General features: G+C 45.8%; 1 protein-coding gene across 2 annotated transcripts in view; it reads right to left on the bottom strand.

Moving 5' to 3' along the window:
* Window positions 1-348: 348 nt before the first annotated feature.
* adprh (ADP-ribosylarginine hydrolase) overlaps window positions 349-20,172 on the bottom strand; it is a 140,338-nt gene continuing 120,514 nt past the window's right edge. For both annotated transcript variants that reach the window (XM_051914341.1, XM_051914340.1), the window contains 2 exons: window positions 14,445-14,653; window positions 349-738 (listed from right to left, as the gene is read on the bottom strand). In XM_051914341.1, the coding sequence (XP_051770301.1) occupies window positions 590-738; window positions 14,445-14,653 (358 nt within the window). In that variant the 3' untranslated portion in view covers window positions 349-589. The remainder of the gene's footprint in view (window positions 739-14,444; window positions 14,654-20,172) is intronic.

Genomic DNA, 20,172 nt, shown 5'->3' on the forward strand with positions numbered 1-20,172 from the left:
CTCCATTCATAGGTGACAGCAACCAGGAAATGGTTCACTCCACCTATAAGGACCAGTGGGGATGCGGTCGTGATCATAGGAAGAAAATCTTGCAATAATCAGCAAAATGGTTTGAGAGTGTGACATCTAGGTCCAAGCCTCTCACCTTAAACTACAACAAACAGCCTCAACAACCCCATACAGCATAAAGTGAGGGATCAAAGGTGCGTGCTGCTAACGCCCTCCCTCACCAGTGAGGGAAAGCCCATTGCAACGGTTTGCAAAGAGTCACCCTGGTGAAGATGTCCATGTGGACAAACAAGATGATCAATACACCTGGAAGAAGAGACCACAGCGCCACCCAGTGGATTAGTTATGTGAGTTTTATTTTGCATGCTTAGGACTTCCATGGAGTCACTGCATTTACAGCCAGCAAAGCAACATGTAGCAAAATTCGAATAGTATTTTTATTTTTTGAAAAATTATTACAGTTTGAATATTCGCTGATCTTGCTTTTCTCAATATCATTACTTTTTATGGCATGCTATCTTTTTAATGTATGATTTATTTATTTCCATATATTTTCTCTGTTCACCATTCTGCTTCTTCATCAGTGAGAGAGAGTGTATAGCTTTTGTGCCACACTCTCCAGTCGGTCCCTGTACTCCAGGTTTCTATAGTTACACTGGGGCACTCCATCCATTCCATACAGCAGACCCCAGCAGCAGCAGGCAATCACTGCAGTGCTGTCACTGTCTCCTGTAAAGAGAAAAGTTTTAGTCCAACAAAAATTAACTGTGTATAAAAGTAAAACTGTTTAAGAGTTTCACTATGAGGTATCTTTGTAGTGTTGTACTGAAGTTGTATTTTATTTTAGGGCTGTTGATCAAAAAAAAAAAAAAAAAAAAAAAAGAATCACACAGATTTATGCAATTAACTAACATTAACATTGCAAACATGAATGTATTTTCACATTGAATCTCCAAATAAATGTGGAAACAACAAAGACATTATTTTAAATATTTGATCATTTTAAATGTGTTTAATGGCAGTAAAATGAATAAAGGTCAGTATCACTAATACCAAGACTGAAACTAATGGCTCCATTCAATGGATTTTTCTTGTTCAATTTAATATTTTGGTCTCACTTTACTTGTCTTATGTTAAAAATATGCATTGTTTGTTTGTCTGGCAGAAGGGGTGACTTTTCTTACGTCATGGTGCTGTTTTAGCTTATTGGCAGCGTCCCTGGGCTATAAAAACAGAAACATGTGCGTTACCTGGGATGCGTCACTTGGTGAACTGCTGCGTCATTAATGTGCTTCCGTCACTTCCCAGAACTGGATGCGAGTGCTCGCGATGGTAAGGAGAACATGCTGCTAGTTGTTTTGGTGGCTATGGCATGTGTTTGGTTATGAGAGGTGCACTCTCTGTCTAATGTGTGTTTTAGACACGGAGACTTGTTTGGAGAGCGCTTCTGCCTTGACTCTACGAGTTTTGCTGCAATGTCGTTATTACCGTTTACATAAACTGGGTATAGACGTTGGACAAGGTAGGTCGAATGCTCTGCTAATTTCTCGTTAGCTGTGTTAAGTGATGTATGCATTCTGGAACCGCTGGTCGAATTGAGTACATTGCTAATTCGATCCCTTTCTTAGCTGTGAGAACCTGACGCGGTTGCTGGATCGCTGTTTTCTGTACTGGCCTTTGCCGGAAAGCTTCTGTTCCCTTTCGAAAGAGGGAACAAGACTCTGCGTTTGAAACGCTATGGGGAACGTCACACGTGAGCTGATGTCTGAAAGCCAAGTATCAAAAACTCCAATCCTATTGGCCGGCGACAGCCTATGATGTCATATGGCGCGACCCGGAAGTATATAAGGAGCACCTGGAGAAACAGTCAGTATCTTTTTGTCTTTCGGAACTGTTCTGTCTGATCGTGATTGTATCGACTCTGGTAAGTGATTCTATTATATGCCTTACAAACGTTCAAAAGAGTGTGTTCATCTGTGTCCCAGGTTTTGACACTTGATATACACATTTCTGGGCGTTTTCTGTCTGGGAGAGGAGCGCGCATAGACAGTGCTTGAGGGCGCGGTCTGTGTCTTTCTGTTTTTTACTGTGAGCGTCTCCCTATTGGGACGCTTCGTTCTCGTTTGGCACTCTTCTCGAGGGAAGAGGTGTCTGCATCTGTGCCTGGTGATTCTGGCCCCGTTTGTGCTGAGGCATAACGGCGGCTGCAATCATGGGGCTTGCAGGTGAGCTCGTTGGGAAGCTTGAGAGAGTTGTATTCTCTCTCGGCTTACCTGGGGCTGACGAGGATGAGTTGTTGGATGACAATGACGTCTGTGTTTGACGTCATCGCGTCTGGCAGCGCGCGCCCCTCTGGCTGCTGTGTATGCGGAGCTGCTGGTGTTTTTGGGACGTGCTTCTGGCAGGCTGTGGCTGCCGTGAGGGCGCGTTAAGAAAGGGACCGCACACGGACGGCTCGACGAGCGGTTTCTTTCTGTCCATGAACGCTGCAGCTCCCATAAGCTTTTCATTCCTTCCTGATCTCTATGTTTGAGATCGGGAGGGCATGGAAAAACCCCTAGCCATTCAGATTTGTATCTGAGCCCAGACAGACGGGAGGGGGAAGAAGCTAAAGTGAGACAGGTGGTCGATTGAAAACACCTCTGCGTTTGTAATCGATCCCCAAGCTGCAAAAGGGCGATTTACATCTACCCTCTCCTCTTCTTCTTCCACCTCCTATATATATATATATATATATATATATATATATATATATATTTTATAGACATATATTATGCTCAGATACTTCTTATGGTCAGACTGATGGCTGGGCCCATAGTGATTATTTCTGTCGGCCCGCTTTTTCGGTTTGATAGTGAGAGGATCTTTTAGGCTTAAAGATCCTTTCATGTAGAGAGAAAGGAGTATGAGGAATCTTCGGTCTTTGAGCCGCAGGAAGGTAAGCTGGGTCTATATTTTATTTTTAAAATAAGACCTTGTTTTCCTGTATAGTTTTTCTGAGCATCTAGTTAGTCAGGAGGCTGGTCCATCTCGAGCTGAGGCTCTGAGACAGGGCCAGAGGTCCAGTATGGCCGCTCGGGCGCCTCCTCCTTTTCGGAGCAAGGCGCAGAGATGGCTGGACTCAAGGAGGAAGAAGCAGGTTTTAAAGGAGGTGATTGATCACATACGCCAGTAGCTTCTGTAATCGATTCCCTCTCGTTGCGAGGGCAACTTTACATCTGCCCTCGCCCCTTCTTCCTCCGTCTCCTGGGTTTTGGTTTTATTTAACATACTCAGGTGCTTCTTTAACAGTCAGGCTGGCGGCTGGGCCTCTGTTAATAATTTCTAAGGCCCGCCTTCTGGCTTGATAGTGTAAGAGGCTCTTTTAGGCTTTAAAGAACCCTAGATTCCATCCCTCCTTGTTAAAAAAAATGGGAGGAGTCGTCTTTGGTCTTCGAGGCGCAGGAAAGTGAAAAGGGTCTATATTTCTAAATATGTTGACCTTGTGTTCCTGTATAGTTTTTCCTGAGTATGTAATCGGAAAAAGTAAGGGGTTTTTGGGCAAACTGAAGTTTGATAGGTTGGCTAGAACGATATATTGTGCAGGCCACAAAATGGCCGCCTCTTAGCCACCTGTTGTTTAGAGTAGCTTCTCATTTGCTGTTTGCTAGAGTAGTTTGAGTTACTAACTGAAGTGACGAGTGCTATCTATGTTTAGGTCGGCCTTAATCGGCCGCCTGATATTGTTTGTTTGTGAGCTTCGCTTTCTTTCTCTTATCCATGAGATTTGGAGGAGAAGCCCAGGTTCCACTAGGCTTGTGGCCCTGTAAGAAGGCTCGTAGCTTAGCTGCCAGGCTAGAGCTAGGTTAGGTGTATTATATGTTAACCCTATGTATACTATCCCTTGTCAGGTTGTATAGTTCCTAGTTCTGGGCTCCTCCCAAGGGAGTTGTTAGGCCGTATGCCCATTGTCCCCTTGTTTATGTAGGTGCAATTGGTGAGATTAACAGCTAAGGTTGTAGACTGTTTTTAGACTCCCTGGTGCTGGTTTTCTCAGGTGGTAGGCCCTTATCTTTGCGTAGATAAGTTATACAGTGTATGTTAGGCCCCACTTTCTAGAACTTTTCAAGCTATGAAAAATGTTTTTTCCTCTGAGCCACTTGATTTTCCATTCAAGTTTGAGTTGACGGCGCTAGCTTTTTAGCCTTCATCCTCTAGGGCTCAGTACAGATTTGCGAATCTGTTTGGAGAGAACATTTATCCTTTTAGGATAGCATGTATTTCAAAGCATTGTGTTTTGCTTTGAGTTCTAGCCTTTGCCCTACATTTGTATGTGAGCTTACTTATGCTGCCACAGGTTAGGACCTGTTCTCATAATAGCAGGCCTTTTGATATTAGCCTCTGTTTAGAGAGAGTGGTGACTGTTTTAATATTCCCCAGTTAGGGTTTATTTGTGTCACTGAGTGCATCACCTGTTGGATTGCATACTCAGGGTAGTGTTAGAACCACCTTTGGGTTTGGTTGCCACTAGCTGATGCCACGTGCTTACTAGGGTAGGCCCTCTGGGCCTCCCGTGTAGCATGCTGGAGTTCAGTTGTGTACTCCTCTCACTTTGAGAGTAAAAAGGTGCTTTTACCGAGTACTTTTCTGAGTGGCTGACCTCTCAGGGGTGAGTTTTTGTGGTAAAACCTTACTGAGGTTTGGTTTTAACTACATCAGCCTCCTTGAGTCTGGGCGTCTACTCTAGTTGAGCTAAATAGCTACCTAGTATCTAGATTGGTTCTATTTTTGCTCCTAGAACCCCGATGGCCACTAGACTAACGCCGTATGTCTAAAAGTTTTAGGCCCTCTGGGCCGCCTTTTTTGAACATACTAGCGTATGTTGCAGTGTAATTCTCTTACTGGAGAGCTATCAGTATCCTACTGAATACACTTCTGGTTGGCCAGGGCCCCAGGTGATAATTTAACCTCCTCTGGTTCAGTTATTTATCCTTCCTGGTGCTTTAAACACTGCCACGAGCTGATGCCACGTGTCTGCTGAGGTCATAGGCCCGTCAAAGGCCTTCCTTAGTGCGTGTTGGCGTACGTTGTACTCCTCTTGCTTTAAAGAGTAAAAAGGTTCTTTTACCGAGTACACTGCTCGTTGGATTGTGTTAAGTGGATTATACATGTGGGCACTTTACAGTTTGACTACTGTTACTAAGTCATATGTCCATGCTACCAGCAAGACAGGTGTTCAAGATGGCCCTCTCAGGCCACCATTTGAATGTCCTTCTAATATGACGAAATGTTCTTCGTATGTGAGTCATGCTCCATATAAAGCTACTATCATGCTGTAGGCCCCTTTCTGGCCTCCATGATTGTGTGCCCACAGTATGGTCTACCTGTTAGGTTGAGCTTTGTACTTCCCTGCTAGGGTTGTCTGTGTAATAGTGCTTAGCTCCCTAAGCTGATCATGGGTTGTAGGCCTCCTCCTGAGGATCAGCCCTAGGCTGGTTTGTGCTCCCCTGTATCAGGGTTCCCTAGCGCACAGCTTCCTCAGTGCAAATAATCAAGCGCTGAGTAGATCCTAGGATGAGCGGATTATACTCCCCTCAATAGTGCTACTGGACCTCAGTGCTATAAACCTCAGGGTTTATAGCACTCAGCTGAGTTCTGCTCTCCAGGATGCCCATCTCTACGTGTCGGTTTGAGTTGCTTACTGCCCCTCTCGCAGTCGCTCTTACTTGTTCTCTTCTCTGAAGAATGCGTTATGGAGATTCTGTATTCAGACAGGGTTGGCCAAGACTGAGTTCAGTCATAGGCTGTCGCCGGCCAATAGGATTGGAGTTCTTGATACTTGACTTTCAGACATCAGCTCACGTGTGACGTTCCCCATAGCGTTTCAAACGCAGAGTCTCGTTCCCTGTTTCTCATGGAACCATGGTTACATACGTAACCTGAGACGTTTTGTTGGCTCTTCATAAAACATTAATCCTCTTGACAATCGGCAGGTATTTATGCATGCATACATTAGGATGGGAGAGAGTATATCTAACAGAGTATCAGTCTCGCTTTGTTTATAGGTGTTGTGATGGCCTGTAACTGCATTCCAGTCGGGGTGCTCTGTGTTCGTTTACAGCTGCAGTGCTGTCCTGTTTCCAATTTCATTTTTTTTTTGTTATTTTTTCTTCCTTGGCTTCTTTATATCGTTTTGTCTGTTCTTTTCAGTTGTAGCAATATTAGCAATTTCTGAAGCTTGAATCGTTATTTTGTCTTCAATTCTAATTTATATATATATATATATATATATATATTTATAAAATTTATATATATATATATAAATTGCTTCTTTCTTCAGTTGCATTAGGTTTTCGTATTGTTTCTGGAGTTTGAATTGTTTTTGTTTTTAATTTTGATTTATATATATATATATATATATATATATAAATAGAATATCATCAAAAAGTTGATTTATTTCACTAATTCCATTCAAAAAGTGAAACTTGTATATTATATTCATTCATTACACACAGACTGATATATTTCAAATGTTTATTTCTTTTAATTTTGATGATTATAACTGACAACTAAGGAAAATCCCGAATTCAGTATCTCAGAAAATTAGAATATTGTGAAAAGGTTCAATATTGAAGACACCTGGTGCCACACTCTAATCAGCTAATTAACTCAAAACACCTGCAAAGGCCTTTAAATGGTCTCTCAGTCTAGTTCTGTAGGCTACACAATCATGGGGAAGACTGCTGACTTGACAGTTGTCCAAAAGACGACCATTGACACCTTGCACAAGGAGGGCAAGACACAAAAGGTCATTGCAAAAGAGGCTGGCTGTTCACAGAGCTCTGTGTCCAAGCACATTAATAGAGAGGCGAAGGGAAGGAAAAGATGTGGTAGAAAAAAGTGTACAAGCAATAGGGATAACCGCACCCTGGAGAGGATTGTGAAACAAAACCCATTCAAAAATGTGGGGGAGATTCACAAAGATAGGACTGCAGCTGGAATCAGTGCTTCAAGAACCACTACGCACAGACGTATGCAAGACATGGGTTTCAGCTGTCGCATTCCTTGAACAACACTCTTGAACAACAGACAGCGTCAGAAGCGTCTTGCCTGGGCTAAAGACAAAAAGGACTGGACTGCTGCTGAGTGGTCCAAAGTTATGTTCTCTGATGAAAGTAAATTTTGCATTTCCTTTGGAAATCAGGGTCCCAGAGTCTGGAGGAAGAGAGGAGAGGCACACAATCCACGTTGCTTGAGGTCCAGTGTAAAGTTTCCACAGTCAGTGATGGTTTGGGGTGCCATGTCATCTGCTGGTGTTGGTCCACTGTGTTTTCTGAGGTCCAAGGTCAACGCAGTCGTATACCAGGAAGTTTTAGAGCACTTCATGCTTCCTGCTGCTGACCAACTTTATGGAGATGCAGATTTCATTTTCCAACAGGACTTGGTACCTGCACACAGTGCCAAAGCTACCAGTACCTGGTATAAGGACCATGGTATCCCTGTTCTTAATTGGCCAGCAAACTCACCTGACCTTAACCCCATAGAAAATCTATGGGGTATTGAGAAGAGGAAGATACGATATGCCAGACCCAACAGTGCAGAAGAGCTGAAGGCCACTATCAGAGCAACCTGGGCTCTTATAACACCTGAGCAGTGCCACAGACTGATCGATTCCATGCCACGCCGCATTGCTGCAGTAATTCAGGCAAAAGGAGCCCCAACTAAGTATTGAGTGCTGTACATGCTCATACTTTTCATGTTCATACTTTTCAGTTGGCCAAGATTTCTAAAAATCCTTTCTTTGTATTGGTCTTAAGTAATATTCTAATTTTCTGAGATACTGAATTTGGGATTTTCCTTAGTTGTCAGTTATAATCATCAAAGAAATAAACATTTGAAATATATCAGTCTGTGTGTAATGAATGAATATAATATACAAGTTTCACTTTTTGAATGGAATTAGTGAAATAAATCAACTTTTTGATGATATTCTAATTATATGACCAGCACCTGTATATTGTCACAGACACGCCAGGCTCCACCGCTCACCAATCACAGCGCACAGACTCTCCAGAGTACTGATCACCCGCACCTGCACCTCATCATCACTGCAAACACCTCCCGCATAAAACCCACACACTCACACACAGTCTTCGTCCGGTCTCGTTTACATTACGTCTCATCTGTATGCTTACCTCAAGGACTCCTACCGAACTACTTACCTGTCTCCAGCGTCTCCTGTTCTCCTCGTGTGTTTCCCATCTGTGTGTGAGTGTTCCTGGTCTCCAGTGTCAAGTTTCTCCAGCGTCTTCCGAAACCACCCGTGTCTACAATCTACAAGGACAGTATCACTTCTCTGCACTCTCCACTTCATTCATCTCATTGCACTTCATTCACCTGCACCACTGTTTACTCTTGCTGGTATCAAATAAACGTCTCTACCTGTTATATCTGCCTCGGTCCCTTCTGTACTGTAACAGAAGACCGGACCATAACAGCGAGATACCTGCATGAGCCACCCGGACCCGTTTCAAGAGCTCGTGGACACCCGTGCGCCGAGCACTCACCTCCAGTTCACCATCACCTGCTCCAGCGATCACTTCCGCAAACACCGTCTCCTCTCCTTCACCGCATGTGCACGCCAGTCCCATGGCCAAACTAGCGCCCTACTCTGGCTCGGCGGAGGACTGCAGCGGATTCCTCCTGCAGTGCGCACTGGTCCTGGAGATGCAACCGCACCTCTACCCCACTGATACCACCAAGGTAGCGTTCATTATTTCTCACCTGCAAGGCAAAGCGCTGCAGTGGGCCGACTCCATCTGGTCCCAGAACAGTCCAGTCACACAATCCTATTCCAGTTTCGTCACCCATTTCCGGGAAGTCTTCGGAAGACCCACGTCTGACTCTTCGATCGGTGAGAAATTATATAACTTAAAACAAGGCTCCTTGACTGTGAATGAGTATGCTTTGCAGTTTAGAACGCTAGCAGCCTCCAGTGGATGGAATGAACAGGCATTAATTACCACCTATCGCCAAGGATTGGATCCTCGCGTGCGGTTGCATCTCGCTGCATACGAGGATTCCATCGGCCTCGAGCGCTTCATCCAGCTTTCCATCCGCTTCGCCACCCGTATGCAGTCATGTATCAAAGAACACCAGGGCCAGTCGCTATTCAACACCCTCCTCCGTCGACCAGAGTCCGTCAGCCCTCCAGAACCAGCCAACGAGCCTATGCAAGTGGAAAACTCCCGTTCATCGTCTGCAGAGAGACAACGGCGGCTGACCCTGAATCTTTGTTTATACTGTGGTTTACCTGGGCATGTACTCTCCTCATGCCCAACCCGTCCTCCACGTCCCATGGTGAGTGCTATCCTTCCCTCCATGAATAAATTGAAACCACTCACCACTATTGTAAACCTTACTGCCGCTGATGTGTCCCTTCCAGTGGTGGCGCTCCTCGACTCAGGGTCAGCCGGCAACTTCATCTCCGGCGCCCTCTGCAGACAACTCAAGCTCAAGACCACGCCTTCTCCGACCATCTACCAGATCCATTCTGTACCGGGAAAACTTCTCACTAAGAAGCGTGTGAGTCGCTGTGCTGGCCCTCTCCAGCTGCGGATCGGCGTGTTGCACCAAGAATCCATCTATCTGCTGGTTCTGGAGGATTCCACCTCTGACGTGATCCTAGGGCGTCCCTGGTTGGAGCAACATAACCCTGTCATCTCCTGGGGCAGCGGCGAGATCCTGAAGTGGGGCGAAACCTGTTTCTCCTCCTGTATCTCCAGAGTTCCCGTTCCATCGTCTCCTCGCTCCAAAGAAATCTCCCTCTGCGCCACGTCCATCGAGAGCCCTGTGGAAAAGCGCTCTGTGGAAATTCCATCCTGCTACGCCCCCTTCAGCGACGTCTTCTGCCCCCAGCGAGCCTCCAAACTGCCTCCTCATCGGCCATGGGACTGTGCTATTGATCTGCTTCCGGGTGAGCCAGTGCCCAGGGGAAGGATCTACCCCCTGTCCATCCCGGAGGAGAAGGCCATGGAGGATTACATCAAGGAAGCTCTAGACCAGGGATACATCCGTCCGTCTACGTCCCCTGCTGCTTCGAGCTTCTTTTTTGTGGCAAAGAAGGACGGAGGCTTGCGGCCATGCATCGACTACCGCTCACTCAACAAAATAACTGTCAAGTTCCGTTATCCCCTTCCTCTCGTCCCAGCGGCCCTGGAACATCTCCGTGGTGCCACTGTGTTCACGAAGCTGGACCTCCGCAGCGCGTACAACCTCATCCGGATACGTGAGGGGGACGAGTGGAAGACCGCCTTCGTGACACCTACTGGCCACTACGAATACCTCGTTATGCCGTATGGCCTGGTCAACGCCCCCTCCGTATTCCAGGATTTCATCCACGAGGTGCTCCGGGAGTTCCTCCATCGTTTTGTCCTGGTCTACATCGACGACATTCTGATATACTCCCGGAGCTTGGCCGAACATCGCCACCACGTTGCAGAGGTCCTCAAACAGCTCCGGAAATTCCACCTCTTCCTCAAAGCCGAGAAGTGCTCATTCCATCAGCCCTCCATGCACTTCTTAGGCTACATCATTGACCACAGTGGCATCCGGATGGACGAGGGGAAGGTGGAAGTCATCAAAACCTGGCCCACTCCATCCACAGTCAAAGAACTCCAACGTTTCCTTGGATTTGCAAACTTCTATCGCCGGTTTATCAAAGATTACAGCTCCATCGCCCATCCACTCACCAACCTTCTCAGAAATAAGCCCAAGTCTCTGTCCTGGACTCCAGCTGCCACCAACGCCTTTGAAGCTCTGAAGGAAGCCTTCACCACCGCTCCCCTCCTCGTCCACCCTAACCCAGACCTGCCCTTCGTGGTAGAGGTGGATGCTTCCACCACCGGAGTGGGGGCGGTACTCTCCCAGCAGCAGGGGAATCCAAGTAGACTTCACCCATGCGCCTTCTTCTCCCGCAAGCTCAACCCGGCGGAGGCCAATTACGACATTGGGAACCGCGAGCTGCTGGCCGTGAAGTTGGCCCTTGAAGAGTGGAGGCATTGGTTGGAGGGAGCCAAACACCCCTTCCTGGTTCTCACCGACCACAAAAATTTGGAGTATCTCAAAGCTGCAAAGAGATTGAACCACGACAAGCCCGCTGGGCTTTATTCTTCACCCGCTTCGACTTTTCTATCTCCTACCGACCAGGTTCCAAAAATGTGAAAGCAGATGCCCTCTCCCGACTCCATGCTCCTGACGAACCTCCAGAGGAACCAGAAACCATCCTCCCAAGCTCCATCCTTGTAAGCCCCATCACCTGGTCGGAGGAGACTTTACCCTCCTCCAATACCTCCACCAACGCTCCGTCGGGTTGTCCACCAGGCTTGCGCCACATCACCAGGACACAGCGCACTCCACTTATTCACTCTGCTCACTCGTCACTTGGCACTGGCCACCCGGGGGTCAATGAAACCCTCTCGTTGCTCAAAGAACGCTTCTGGTGGCCCAACATGGCATCGGATGTCAGAAGGTACGTGCAGGGCTGTAGGGAGTGCGCCATCTCCAAGAGCCCACGCCATCTTCCATCCGGCAAGCTCCATCCTCTGCCCGTTCCCAATCGACCCTGGTCACACCTAGGAGTGGACTTTATCACCGACCTGCCAGTATCCGATGGTTTCACCTGCATCCTCGTCATCGTAGATCGTTTCTCCAAATCATGTCGTTTGATTCCCCTGAGGGGTTTACCCACTGCTATGGAGACCGCTGAACTGATGTTCAATCACGTGTTCAGATACTTCGGAATCCCAGAGGACATCGTCTCTGACAGGGGACCCCAATTCACCTCACGGGTGTGGAAGGCCTTCTTCTCGCTCCTAGGTGTGGCCGTCAGTCTCTCATCGGGCTACCATCCCCAATCGAACGGGCAGCCGGAGAGGAAGATCCAGGAGATCGGCCGCTTCCTCCGTACCTTCTGTCACAGCCACCAGAACTCTTGGAGCCAGTACCTGGGTTGGGCCGAGTACGCGCAAAACTCCCTGCGTCAGCCATCTACTGGACTCACCCCTTTTCAGTGCGTACTCAGTTTCCAACCCCCTCTGTTCCCCTGGACCGGGGAACCATCGGACGTTCCAGCGGTGGATTACTGGTTCCGAGAGAGCGAGAGGGTCTGGGACTCAGCTCACCATCAACTACAGCGGGCCCTGCGCAGACGCAGGATGACAGCCGACCTTCGTCGGTCCAAGACTCCCTCCTACCAACCGGGACAGAAGGTCTGGCTGTCAACTCGGGACATCAGACTGCGTCTGCCCTGCAAAAAATTGAGTCCCCGATTCATTGGCCCGTTCACCATCACCAAGCAGATCAACCCTGTCACTTACCAGCTCCAACTCCCTCCACAATACAGAATTCATCCCACATTCCACGTCTCACTCCTCAAACCTCACCACCCCTCTGTTCCTCTCTCCACAGGGCCTGGCGTTGCAGCTGACGAACCCCCCCTTCCACTCATCCTGGAGGACGGAGCTGCATATGAGGTTCGCAAGATCTTGGACTCCCGACGCCGTGGTGGTCTACTAGAATATCTCGTGGACTGGGAAGGCTACGGCCCTGAGGAACGCTCTTGGGTTCCCAGAAACGACATACTGGACCCCAACCTGCTTCACACCTTCCACTCTAATCATCCCGACAGACCTGCCCCACGTGGAAGAGGACGGCCACCACGACGTCGGGGTCCTCGGCCCTCAGGAGCGGGCCGTGGGGGGGGGGTACTGTCACAGACACGCCAGGCTCCACCGCTCACCAATCACAGCGCACAGACTCTCCAGAGTACTGATCACCCGCACCTGCACCTCATCATCACTGCAAACACCTCCCGCATAAAACCCACACACTCACACACAGTCTTCGTCCGGTCTCGTTTGCATTACGTCTCATCTGTATGCTTACCTCAAGGACTCCTACCGAACTACTTACCTGTCTCCAGCGTCTCCTGTTCTCCTCGTGTGTTTCCCATCTGTGTGTGAGTGTTCCTGGTCTCCAGTGTCAAGTTTCTCCAGCGTCTTCCGAAACCACCCATGTCTACAATCTACAAGGACAGTATCACTTCTCTGCACTCTCCACTTCATTCATCTCATCGCACTTCATTCACCTGCACCACTGTTTACTCTTGCTGGTATCAAATAAACGTCTCTACCTGTTATATCTGCCTCGGTCCCTTCTGTACTGTAACATATATATATTTATATTATTTTTTTTATTTTTTTCCCTTATTCCATTTGCCCTCTCTCCAGTTGCATTAGATTTGTTTTGTGATCTATATAATTTGTTTATAAAGTCTGTATTCTGTTTTTTTTTTTTTTTTTTTTTTTTTTTTTAAAGATACTTATTTGTATTTTGTTGGAATTGTGGTTTTGTTTCAAGCAATTATTTATTCGTTGATTCATTGGTTGCAAAAATTCAATTTATTTGTTCTTTGACTGGCTGATTGACTTGAACGACCCTGTTTCCAAAGTGACTGTGTATTTGATGCATATCATCTTTGTCTCGGCAGGGCCTGAGCACCAGGGGCAGAGGACTGGTTTTTAGGTGGTGGTATCTTCCTCACAACTGTGCAGTGACCACCTCACCGTGTGTTGTGATTTGTCTTAATATTTGTTTATTTGTTTATGAGTGTGTGAGTGTGTGTACACAGTGAAGTGCAGTAATTCACCTACAGGTGGTGTGGTCTTGACTATCCGCCTATTACTGGTAAGCTCTAGTCCCTGGCCCTCGACTTGTTTTAAAAACCCTTAGTGGTCCGTTGGAACAAATGTTTCATTTATTTTAATATTGGTTTTTAACGACGACGTTTTTAACGTCAATACAGAGAATTTTTGTATAGTTACCCATGTCTCTGACTCTAATTAGTGACACGAATCTGTGTATGACACTGTAGGTGGTCTATTCTAATTCTTTGGGTGAAACTCCCAAAGTGGCGTAGTCGGAGTGAGACTGATATTTGGTTAGTTTCCCATTGTATTTAAAGTAGAAATCCCTTTTGCCCTCAAACCCCCGCCACATTTGATTCAATGTATTTATTGTGTTTGTTGTATGTAGGTTAGTGGCGGGTTTTGTGGCTTGGTGAGGATTAAGGGTGGGTTAAGGGGTAGGGCCAACAGTGTAATTCTAGATGTAATTACATGCAGGTATTCTTAAAATATAAGTACAATGTAAAAACGTACATATACAATAAATGAATTGTATCAGATTTAATTTAAATGCTTTTATATAGTTGTTAAAGAGACGAAGTGGGTCAAATATTTTAATGTGAGAATCAATCCTTTTGATACAATGTCAGTATCGCAAGTATTCATAATTATTTCTGCAGTTACACCTATGTGTCTTAATGTATTGTTTATCCCAGCCCTAGTTTTTACACAAAACTAGACTAGAATACAAAATAACCATAGTAAGCTGACCTCCATGAAATCCTGCTCGACTTATGAGTTCCTCCCAGTCTGAGCCTGCTCCTAACAAGGCATCCAGAGCAATCATTGGAGCATCATGACCACTCCGACCAGCCCAACCCGACAGGCTGAAGCTCTTGTAGGCTTCATCTCGTTCTGCTGGCCCATACTGGTCAGGCCAGGTAACTGTCCCCGAAGACAATGATCTGAGATCCAAATACCTTGTAGGATGAGAAGAGAATGGAGAGATGAAAACTTTGAGTCAAATAAGTGTCATTTAGACAAAGGTTTTCATAATGTTGACCAATTTACAGTTGGCATGAAACATGTTGCGATAGTCTTTTCTTCCCTCTAGTGACGTATAGCCAGGGCCTAAAATTAACATCCACCAAGTGCTAATTGCGAGTAAAAATCGATGCTGATGAGTATATAAAACGTTGTCAATCGCCAGTTGGCTGGTAACATTTTTATGAATCCTAACAATGCACAAAATGAGAACATGAACAACACTTGGGACATTTGACGGGGCAGTGTTGAATTGTCACGAAAATTTAAGCCTTGCCAATTTAAATATTCAAGTTCAAGAAGATGCAAAAGGGAACTCAATTCGTTACTTGCTGTTGTAGGAAGTTTTCTGTATGCAAACGTTCAAAGCATGTGCCCAGAAAGCCACTTCTCAGACAGTGCACAAATTCTGAATTGTGCTATCTTTCACGTTTTCTTGTGCTTGAACAGACATATTAAAAAAAAATTGTCAAAATGCCCATCTTGGCAAGTATCCTTGTAAACATAGTCAGTTTTGTCTTAATGTAAACAGTTGAGAAATAAAATGCATGTGTAACAGTATATGGATCTGTGCATTAGCTCTTAGTGACAGCAGCCTAAGAAACCTGCTGATGTATATGAACAAACAACAAAAGACAAAGAACAATCACTCATTGCTCTTGACTGAATAACTTTTGTAACTTTAATAAGGATTAATCTATGTTTCATGTCTGGTAAAAAAAATATTTGTGGCCTGTAAATTTTGTTAAGTCAATGGCCATTGGCAGGTGTGGCAAAAAGTTGGCCCTGCATATATCTGAGTGATACAGCTTCTGGAATGAGAAAAAAAATGTAGAGCAGGACTTGATTTCATCCTCAGGAATTGGTTGGATCGTAGAAAGTTGGGCATTGCTAACTAAATGGGCACAGATCTGAAAACCAGTTTGCATGCAATCAGTTGTGGAGGATATTTTGTCCCACCGTCCGCCGAGACATATGCAATGAAATGAGCAAACATCATTTCGAGGGGGAGACGAACGTTTTTGATCAAAGATTACGAGAACATATGAATTTAAAAAAATGTATAAAATAATGACGTTCACTGATAAATAATTTATAATAAAAAGTGTGATTTTTGATTTCATTGTGACTTTAATGAACTGTTGTTGTCAGATGTTTATGAGCTGTTGGCTGGAGAGAAACAATGCTTGCTAAAGTTGCTGTGGTATGTTTCTCTATACAGCTCATCACTGGCCAGATCTTTTTTCAGCTGTCTTGGTCATGGAACTTTTTTCCCCTATTCACCTTCTCTCTAAGGCAGGGGTCTCAAACTCAAATTGGCTGGGGGCCGTTGCTGTGATTGACACCTCACAGTAGGGCCATTTTAACATTCAAGCACAAGAAAGCGCAAAATTTCGGAAAATTTACTTTCCTTTGCATTATTTCTCATTCACTTCAAATTTCATTACTAAAATATTTTTGCCATACTTAACAAAAAATGTAAACAGCAGTGTCTCTATCATTGTTACATACAGTATTAGTTTTTAACAGTTAGTGAAAATATTTTCCCTTACTTTATTTTAGCTTAAATAACATCAAAATTTTGCAATGAAAACAATGGGAGTCAGTTTGACCACTAACACAACTGTAGCCAAAATTTGTACAGGCTTTCCAAAACACATCTATATATGTTGAATATTGCATTCACGTTCATGACCCTAAATGGGGAAAAAAGTCACAAAATGTCAAGAAGAAATAAATAGTTTAACTAGTCTTTCAAGTGATTTTAAAACAAAATTCAGGTCAAACTGACCCAAACACATAGAAGAGTTTTTGATGCAATCTTTTTACTAAGTACTATAAATACAATATGAAGACCAATTCTGAAGTTGGTCTTAAAAGGTCCTGAAAATGGGGGAATAAGCTTGGCCTTTGTTGCTGTTTGTTTCTAAAAACTCCCCAAATGAACTTCTTGCAGAACTTATTTGTTTATCTTTTTATCTTTTCTTCAGAGACTGCAGCCTGCAGAGCATCCTGTGATGACAGCCTTCTAGATCATCTAACTCTCCCTTTCCGAACATAGACGCCAGGATCCAAATGCTGGAAAATCGGCCCTCTTTTTCGATCTCTAAAACGGCCATCACTTCTCCCACACCTGTTCTTCCCACGGCTCCCGTTGCTGCTCTCTCTACATCATCTACGACTGGATTTTGCTACGACTGGTTCTCTGGCAATAGGTCTCCAAGCTCCCACCATCGGAGCTCCCTTCTTTCCACCAGCCGTTGACATCTCTCCTTAGCAGTGCGCTCAGATCCTTTCAGGTAGTGACGTTAATTTGGTTAAAATCCTGCTGTGCTCAGAGGGTCAAGATAAACGTGGTAGACTGTGAAGACAACTCCATACTGTTGAAAGATAATGACCAAAGGCTGTAAAATTGTTTAACTATGCCTGAGTTTCATAATAATTTAATAATAATACATTTTATTTATATATAGTTTCCAAAACCCAAGGTCACTTTACAAAGTTAGGTTAGAGGAATACAGACAAATAATACAGTTTACAGACCAAGAGCTGAAGAGTAATATTCAGAGGGGAAAAAAATGTGTTTTAAGAAGTTTTTGAAAGAAAAAAAGGGAGGATGCTTGAGGAAGAGGATTCCATAAACTGGGAGCCACAACACTAAAAGACCTGGCACCCATAGTGACCAAAATATATAATATAATATAATATAATATAATATAATATAATTTAATATAATATACTTGTAACACTCATGGACTTTTGTTATGTTTGCATTCTGTTCTGTCATGTCTTGTTCTGTTCATTTACCCTCATCGTGTGTATCCTGATTAGTTAACCATCCACACCTGTTTCTGTTCTCCCTGATTACATTCTCCCTCATTAGCTCTCTTATACAATCTCCCTGTTCTGTTCTGTGTTTGTCAAATCTCGTCTATACGTCTTTAAGTTGTGTACTTAAACTAACCTGTTATCTGATCTTCTTCTTCGTTGTGTTCTAGTATTTATACACAACTAGCGTGACAGAAGATCCAACTAATTAAGTGTTAAGTTTGGCAGCATTTTTCCCTGTTTTTTGGTTTCGTTTTGTTTGTTTTTCCCCCGTCATTGATATCCCCGCTGTTCGTCTTCTGTGTTTGGAGCAGGGGGAACAAACATTGGAGGACCACACGTGGACCTTCCTAGAGACTGCTTATTTCACACACTACCCGGACAACTGCTTCTGCACTTTCTACCAGGTGAGCTTAAACGCCACATGCAGAGCGCAATTGTCTGGAGAAGGTCCGCGGGAAAATTTCGCTACTTTTATGCACCACTCTGGACCCAGAGCCTGACCAGCAACCATCCCACAGCACGGAATGCCCGCACGAGCCATCGCCGAGTGGAGCGACAGAGCTGAACAAGAACGGAGCTGTTCGCCATGGAGTCAGAACAGGAAGATACGTCTGACCAGGTGCGTGAGCCGGCTACAGCGCTCGTGAAGGAGCCTACGGTGGAGAGCGAGGGCAGGGAGGAAAGCCCCGCTCACTGTACCGCCACTGAGGGTGAGCAAGGGTCGTGCTCTGGGGAAATGGATTTAATTGATTTCTATTCTGAAGTAACCTGTCTTCTGTCATCATCTGAATGGCCTGTCTGTGCTGAACTGCCTGTCTGTACCGTTACAACCACGGAGGTCGTTCCCCTGTCTGTTGCACTCCCGGTACTGGGTGTGGCAATTTTGTGTGTGTGCAGCACACACGGTCCCTGAACTCCCAGCCAGTCCCAAACTCCCACCCAGCCTCCCTCTCCCACCTCCTCCCATCATCCACCATCCATCATCTCTGTCTCCGCTACATCCTGTCAGCCCCTCTGCTCACCCTCAGCCCATCACTGGTGATGCGGCCTCGCCGTAGGTCTGCCAGTCTACAGCTACATCGTGGTCAGTGGATCCCCGGTCTCCGCCTCCAGCCTCCGCAACCAGGACTCCACTTCGGCCCGTTGGTCCAATAGCTCCTCCTTGGCTCCAACCTCCCTCATCTCCACCGTGGCCCATCAGTCCACAAGCTCCGCCGAGCTTCCTCGTCCCTCTGGCTCCACCTCGATCGATCGTTCGTCGGCCTGCCCTCGCCTCGGGACTGCACTCCTCTGGCTTCGCCTCATCCCTTCGTCACTCTGGCTCCGTTGGCTTCCTCACTCCCTCCAGCTTCACCTTGGTCCTCTGTCGCTCCGGCTCCTCTGCGGCCTTCTAGATCCCCGCCTGTGCCTCGGTCGCCAGAGCCATCGGCGTTCCGGCTACACCCTGGTCTCCTCTTCCACCTGCTCCGCCTCAGTCAGTCGCTGCACTGGTATCGTCAGCCCTTCCTCCACTATGGCTCCTCACTCCATCGGCTCCACTATGGGCCTGCCTGGCTGCAGTCTGGGTCCCACCTTAATCCTCCTGCTTCAAGTTCCTCCTGTCTCCTTGGCTCCTGCCTGGCTGCAGTCTGGGTCCCACCTTACTCCTCCTGCTCCAAGTTCCTCCTGTCTCCTTGGCTCCTCCCACCATCTGCTCCGCCCTGGTCTCTCCTGTCTCCTGTCGGGTCGTCTGCCTGTCGTTCTGCCTACCCTTCACCTGCATCTCGTTCTCCACCTGAACCCCCTCCCTCCCTCCGCAGTTGGTCCATCTACAGCATGAGGCCACGCCTTCCAGGGAGGGGATGTACTATAACACTCATGGACTTTTGTTATGTTTGCATTCTGTTCTGTCATGTCTTGTTCTGTTCATTTACCCTCATCGTGTGTATCCTGATTAGTTAACCATCCACACCTGTTTCTGTTCTCCCTGATTACGTTCTCCCTCATTAGCTCCCTTATATAATATCTTTGTTCTGTTCTGTGTTTGTCGGATCTTGTCTATACATCTTTGTTAAGTTGTGTACTTTGCCAATCGGTGTTGGACATTATCTTGTGGATTAAACTAACCTGTTATCTGATCATCTTCTTCGTCATATTCTCGTATTCATACACAACTAGCGTGACAATAATATAATATAATATAATATAGAATAATATAATATCTCTTTTAAGGCACAACGGGAACATATGGAGCATTTGTTTGGATCCTAAGCTTTTGGTAAGTCTTTAATAATATATTGACTAATGTTTTAAGGTAAAAAGAAGAATTCATTAATTCTGTTCCCTTTCGAAAGGGAACTCACGCTGCGTCAAAAACGCTAGGGGAATGCCTTACTTGTCTGAAATGCTGATCAAATCACAGCAATATCATATTGACCGGTGGCAGCCCATGACATCATAATGATACGACCTGAAAGTATATAAGGGGCGCCTAGAGAACATGTCATCCTCTTTTCGTCTTCAGGGACTGTTATGTGTGAAGTGCTATCGAACCTCGATGCGCCGGTTTCACCCTCTGAATTTTTCGGCACCTCCATTGAGGCAATGGTGGGAAAGTTCAGAGAGGCGAAGGCGCGCTCAGCGG

Source organism: Ctenopharyngodon idella, chromosome 12 (assembly GCF_019924925.1).
Source record: "Ctenopharyngodon idella isolate HZGC_01 chromosome 12, HZGC01, whole genome shotgun sequence".
In the NCBI taxonomy this organism is placed as follows: domain Eukaryota; kingdom Metazoa; phylum Chordata; class Actinopteri; order Cypriniformes; family Xenocyprididae; genus Ctenopharyngodon; species Ctenopharyngodon idella.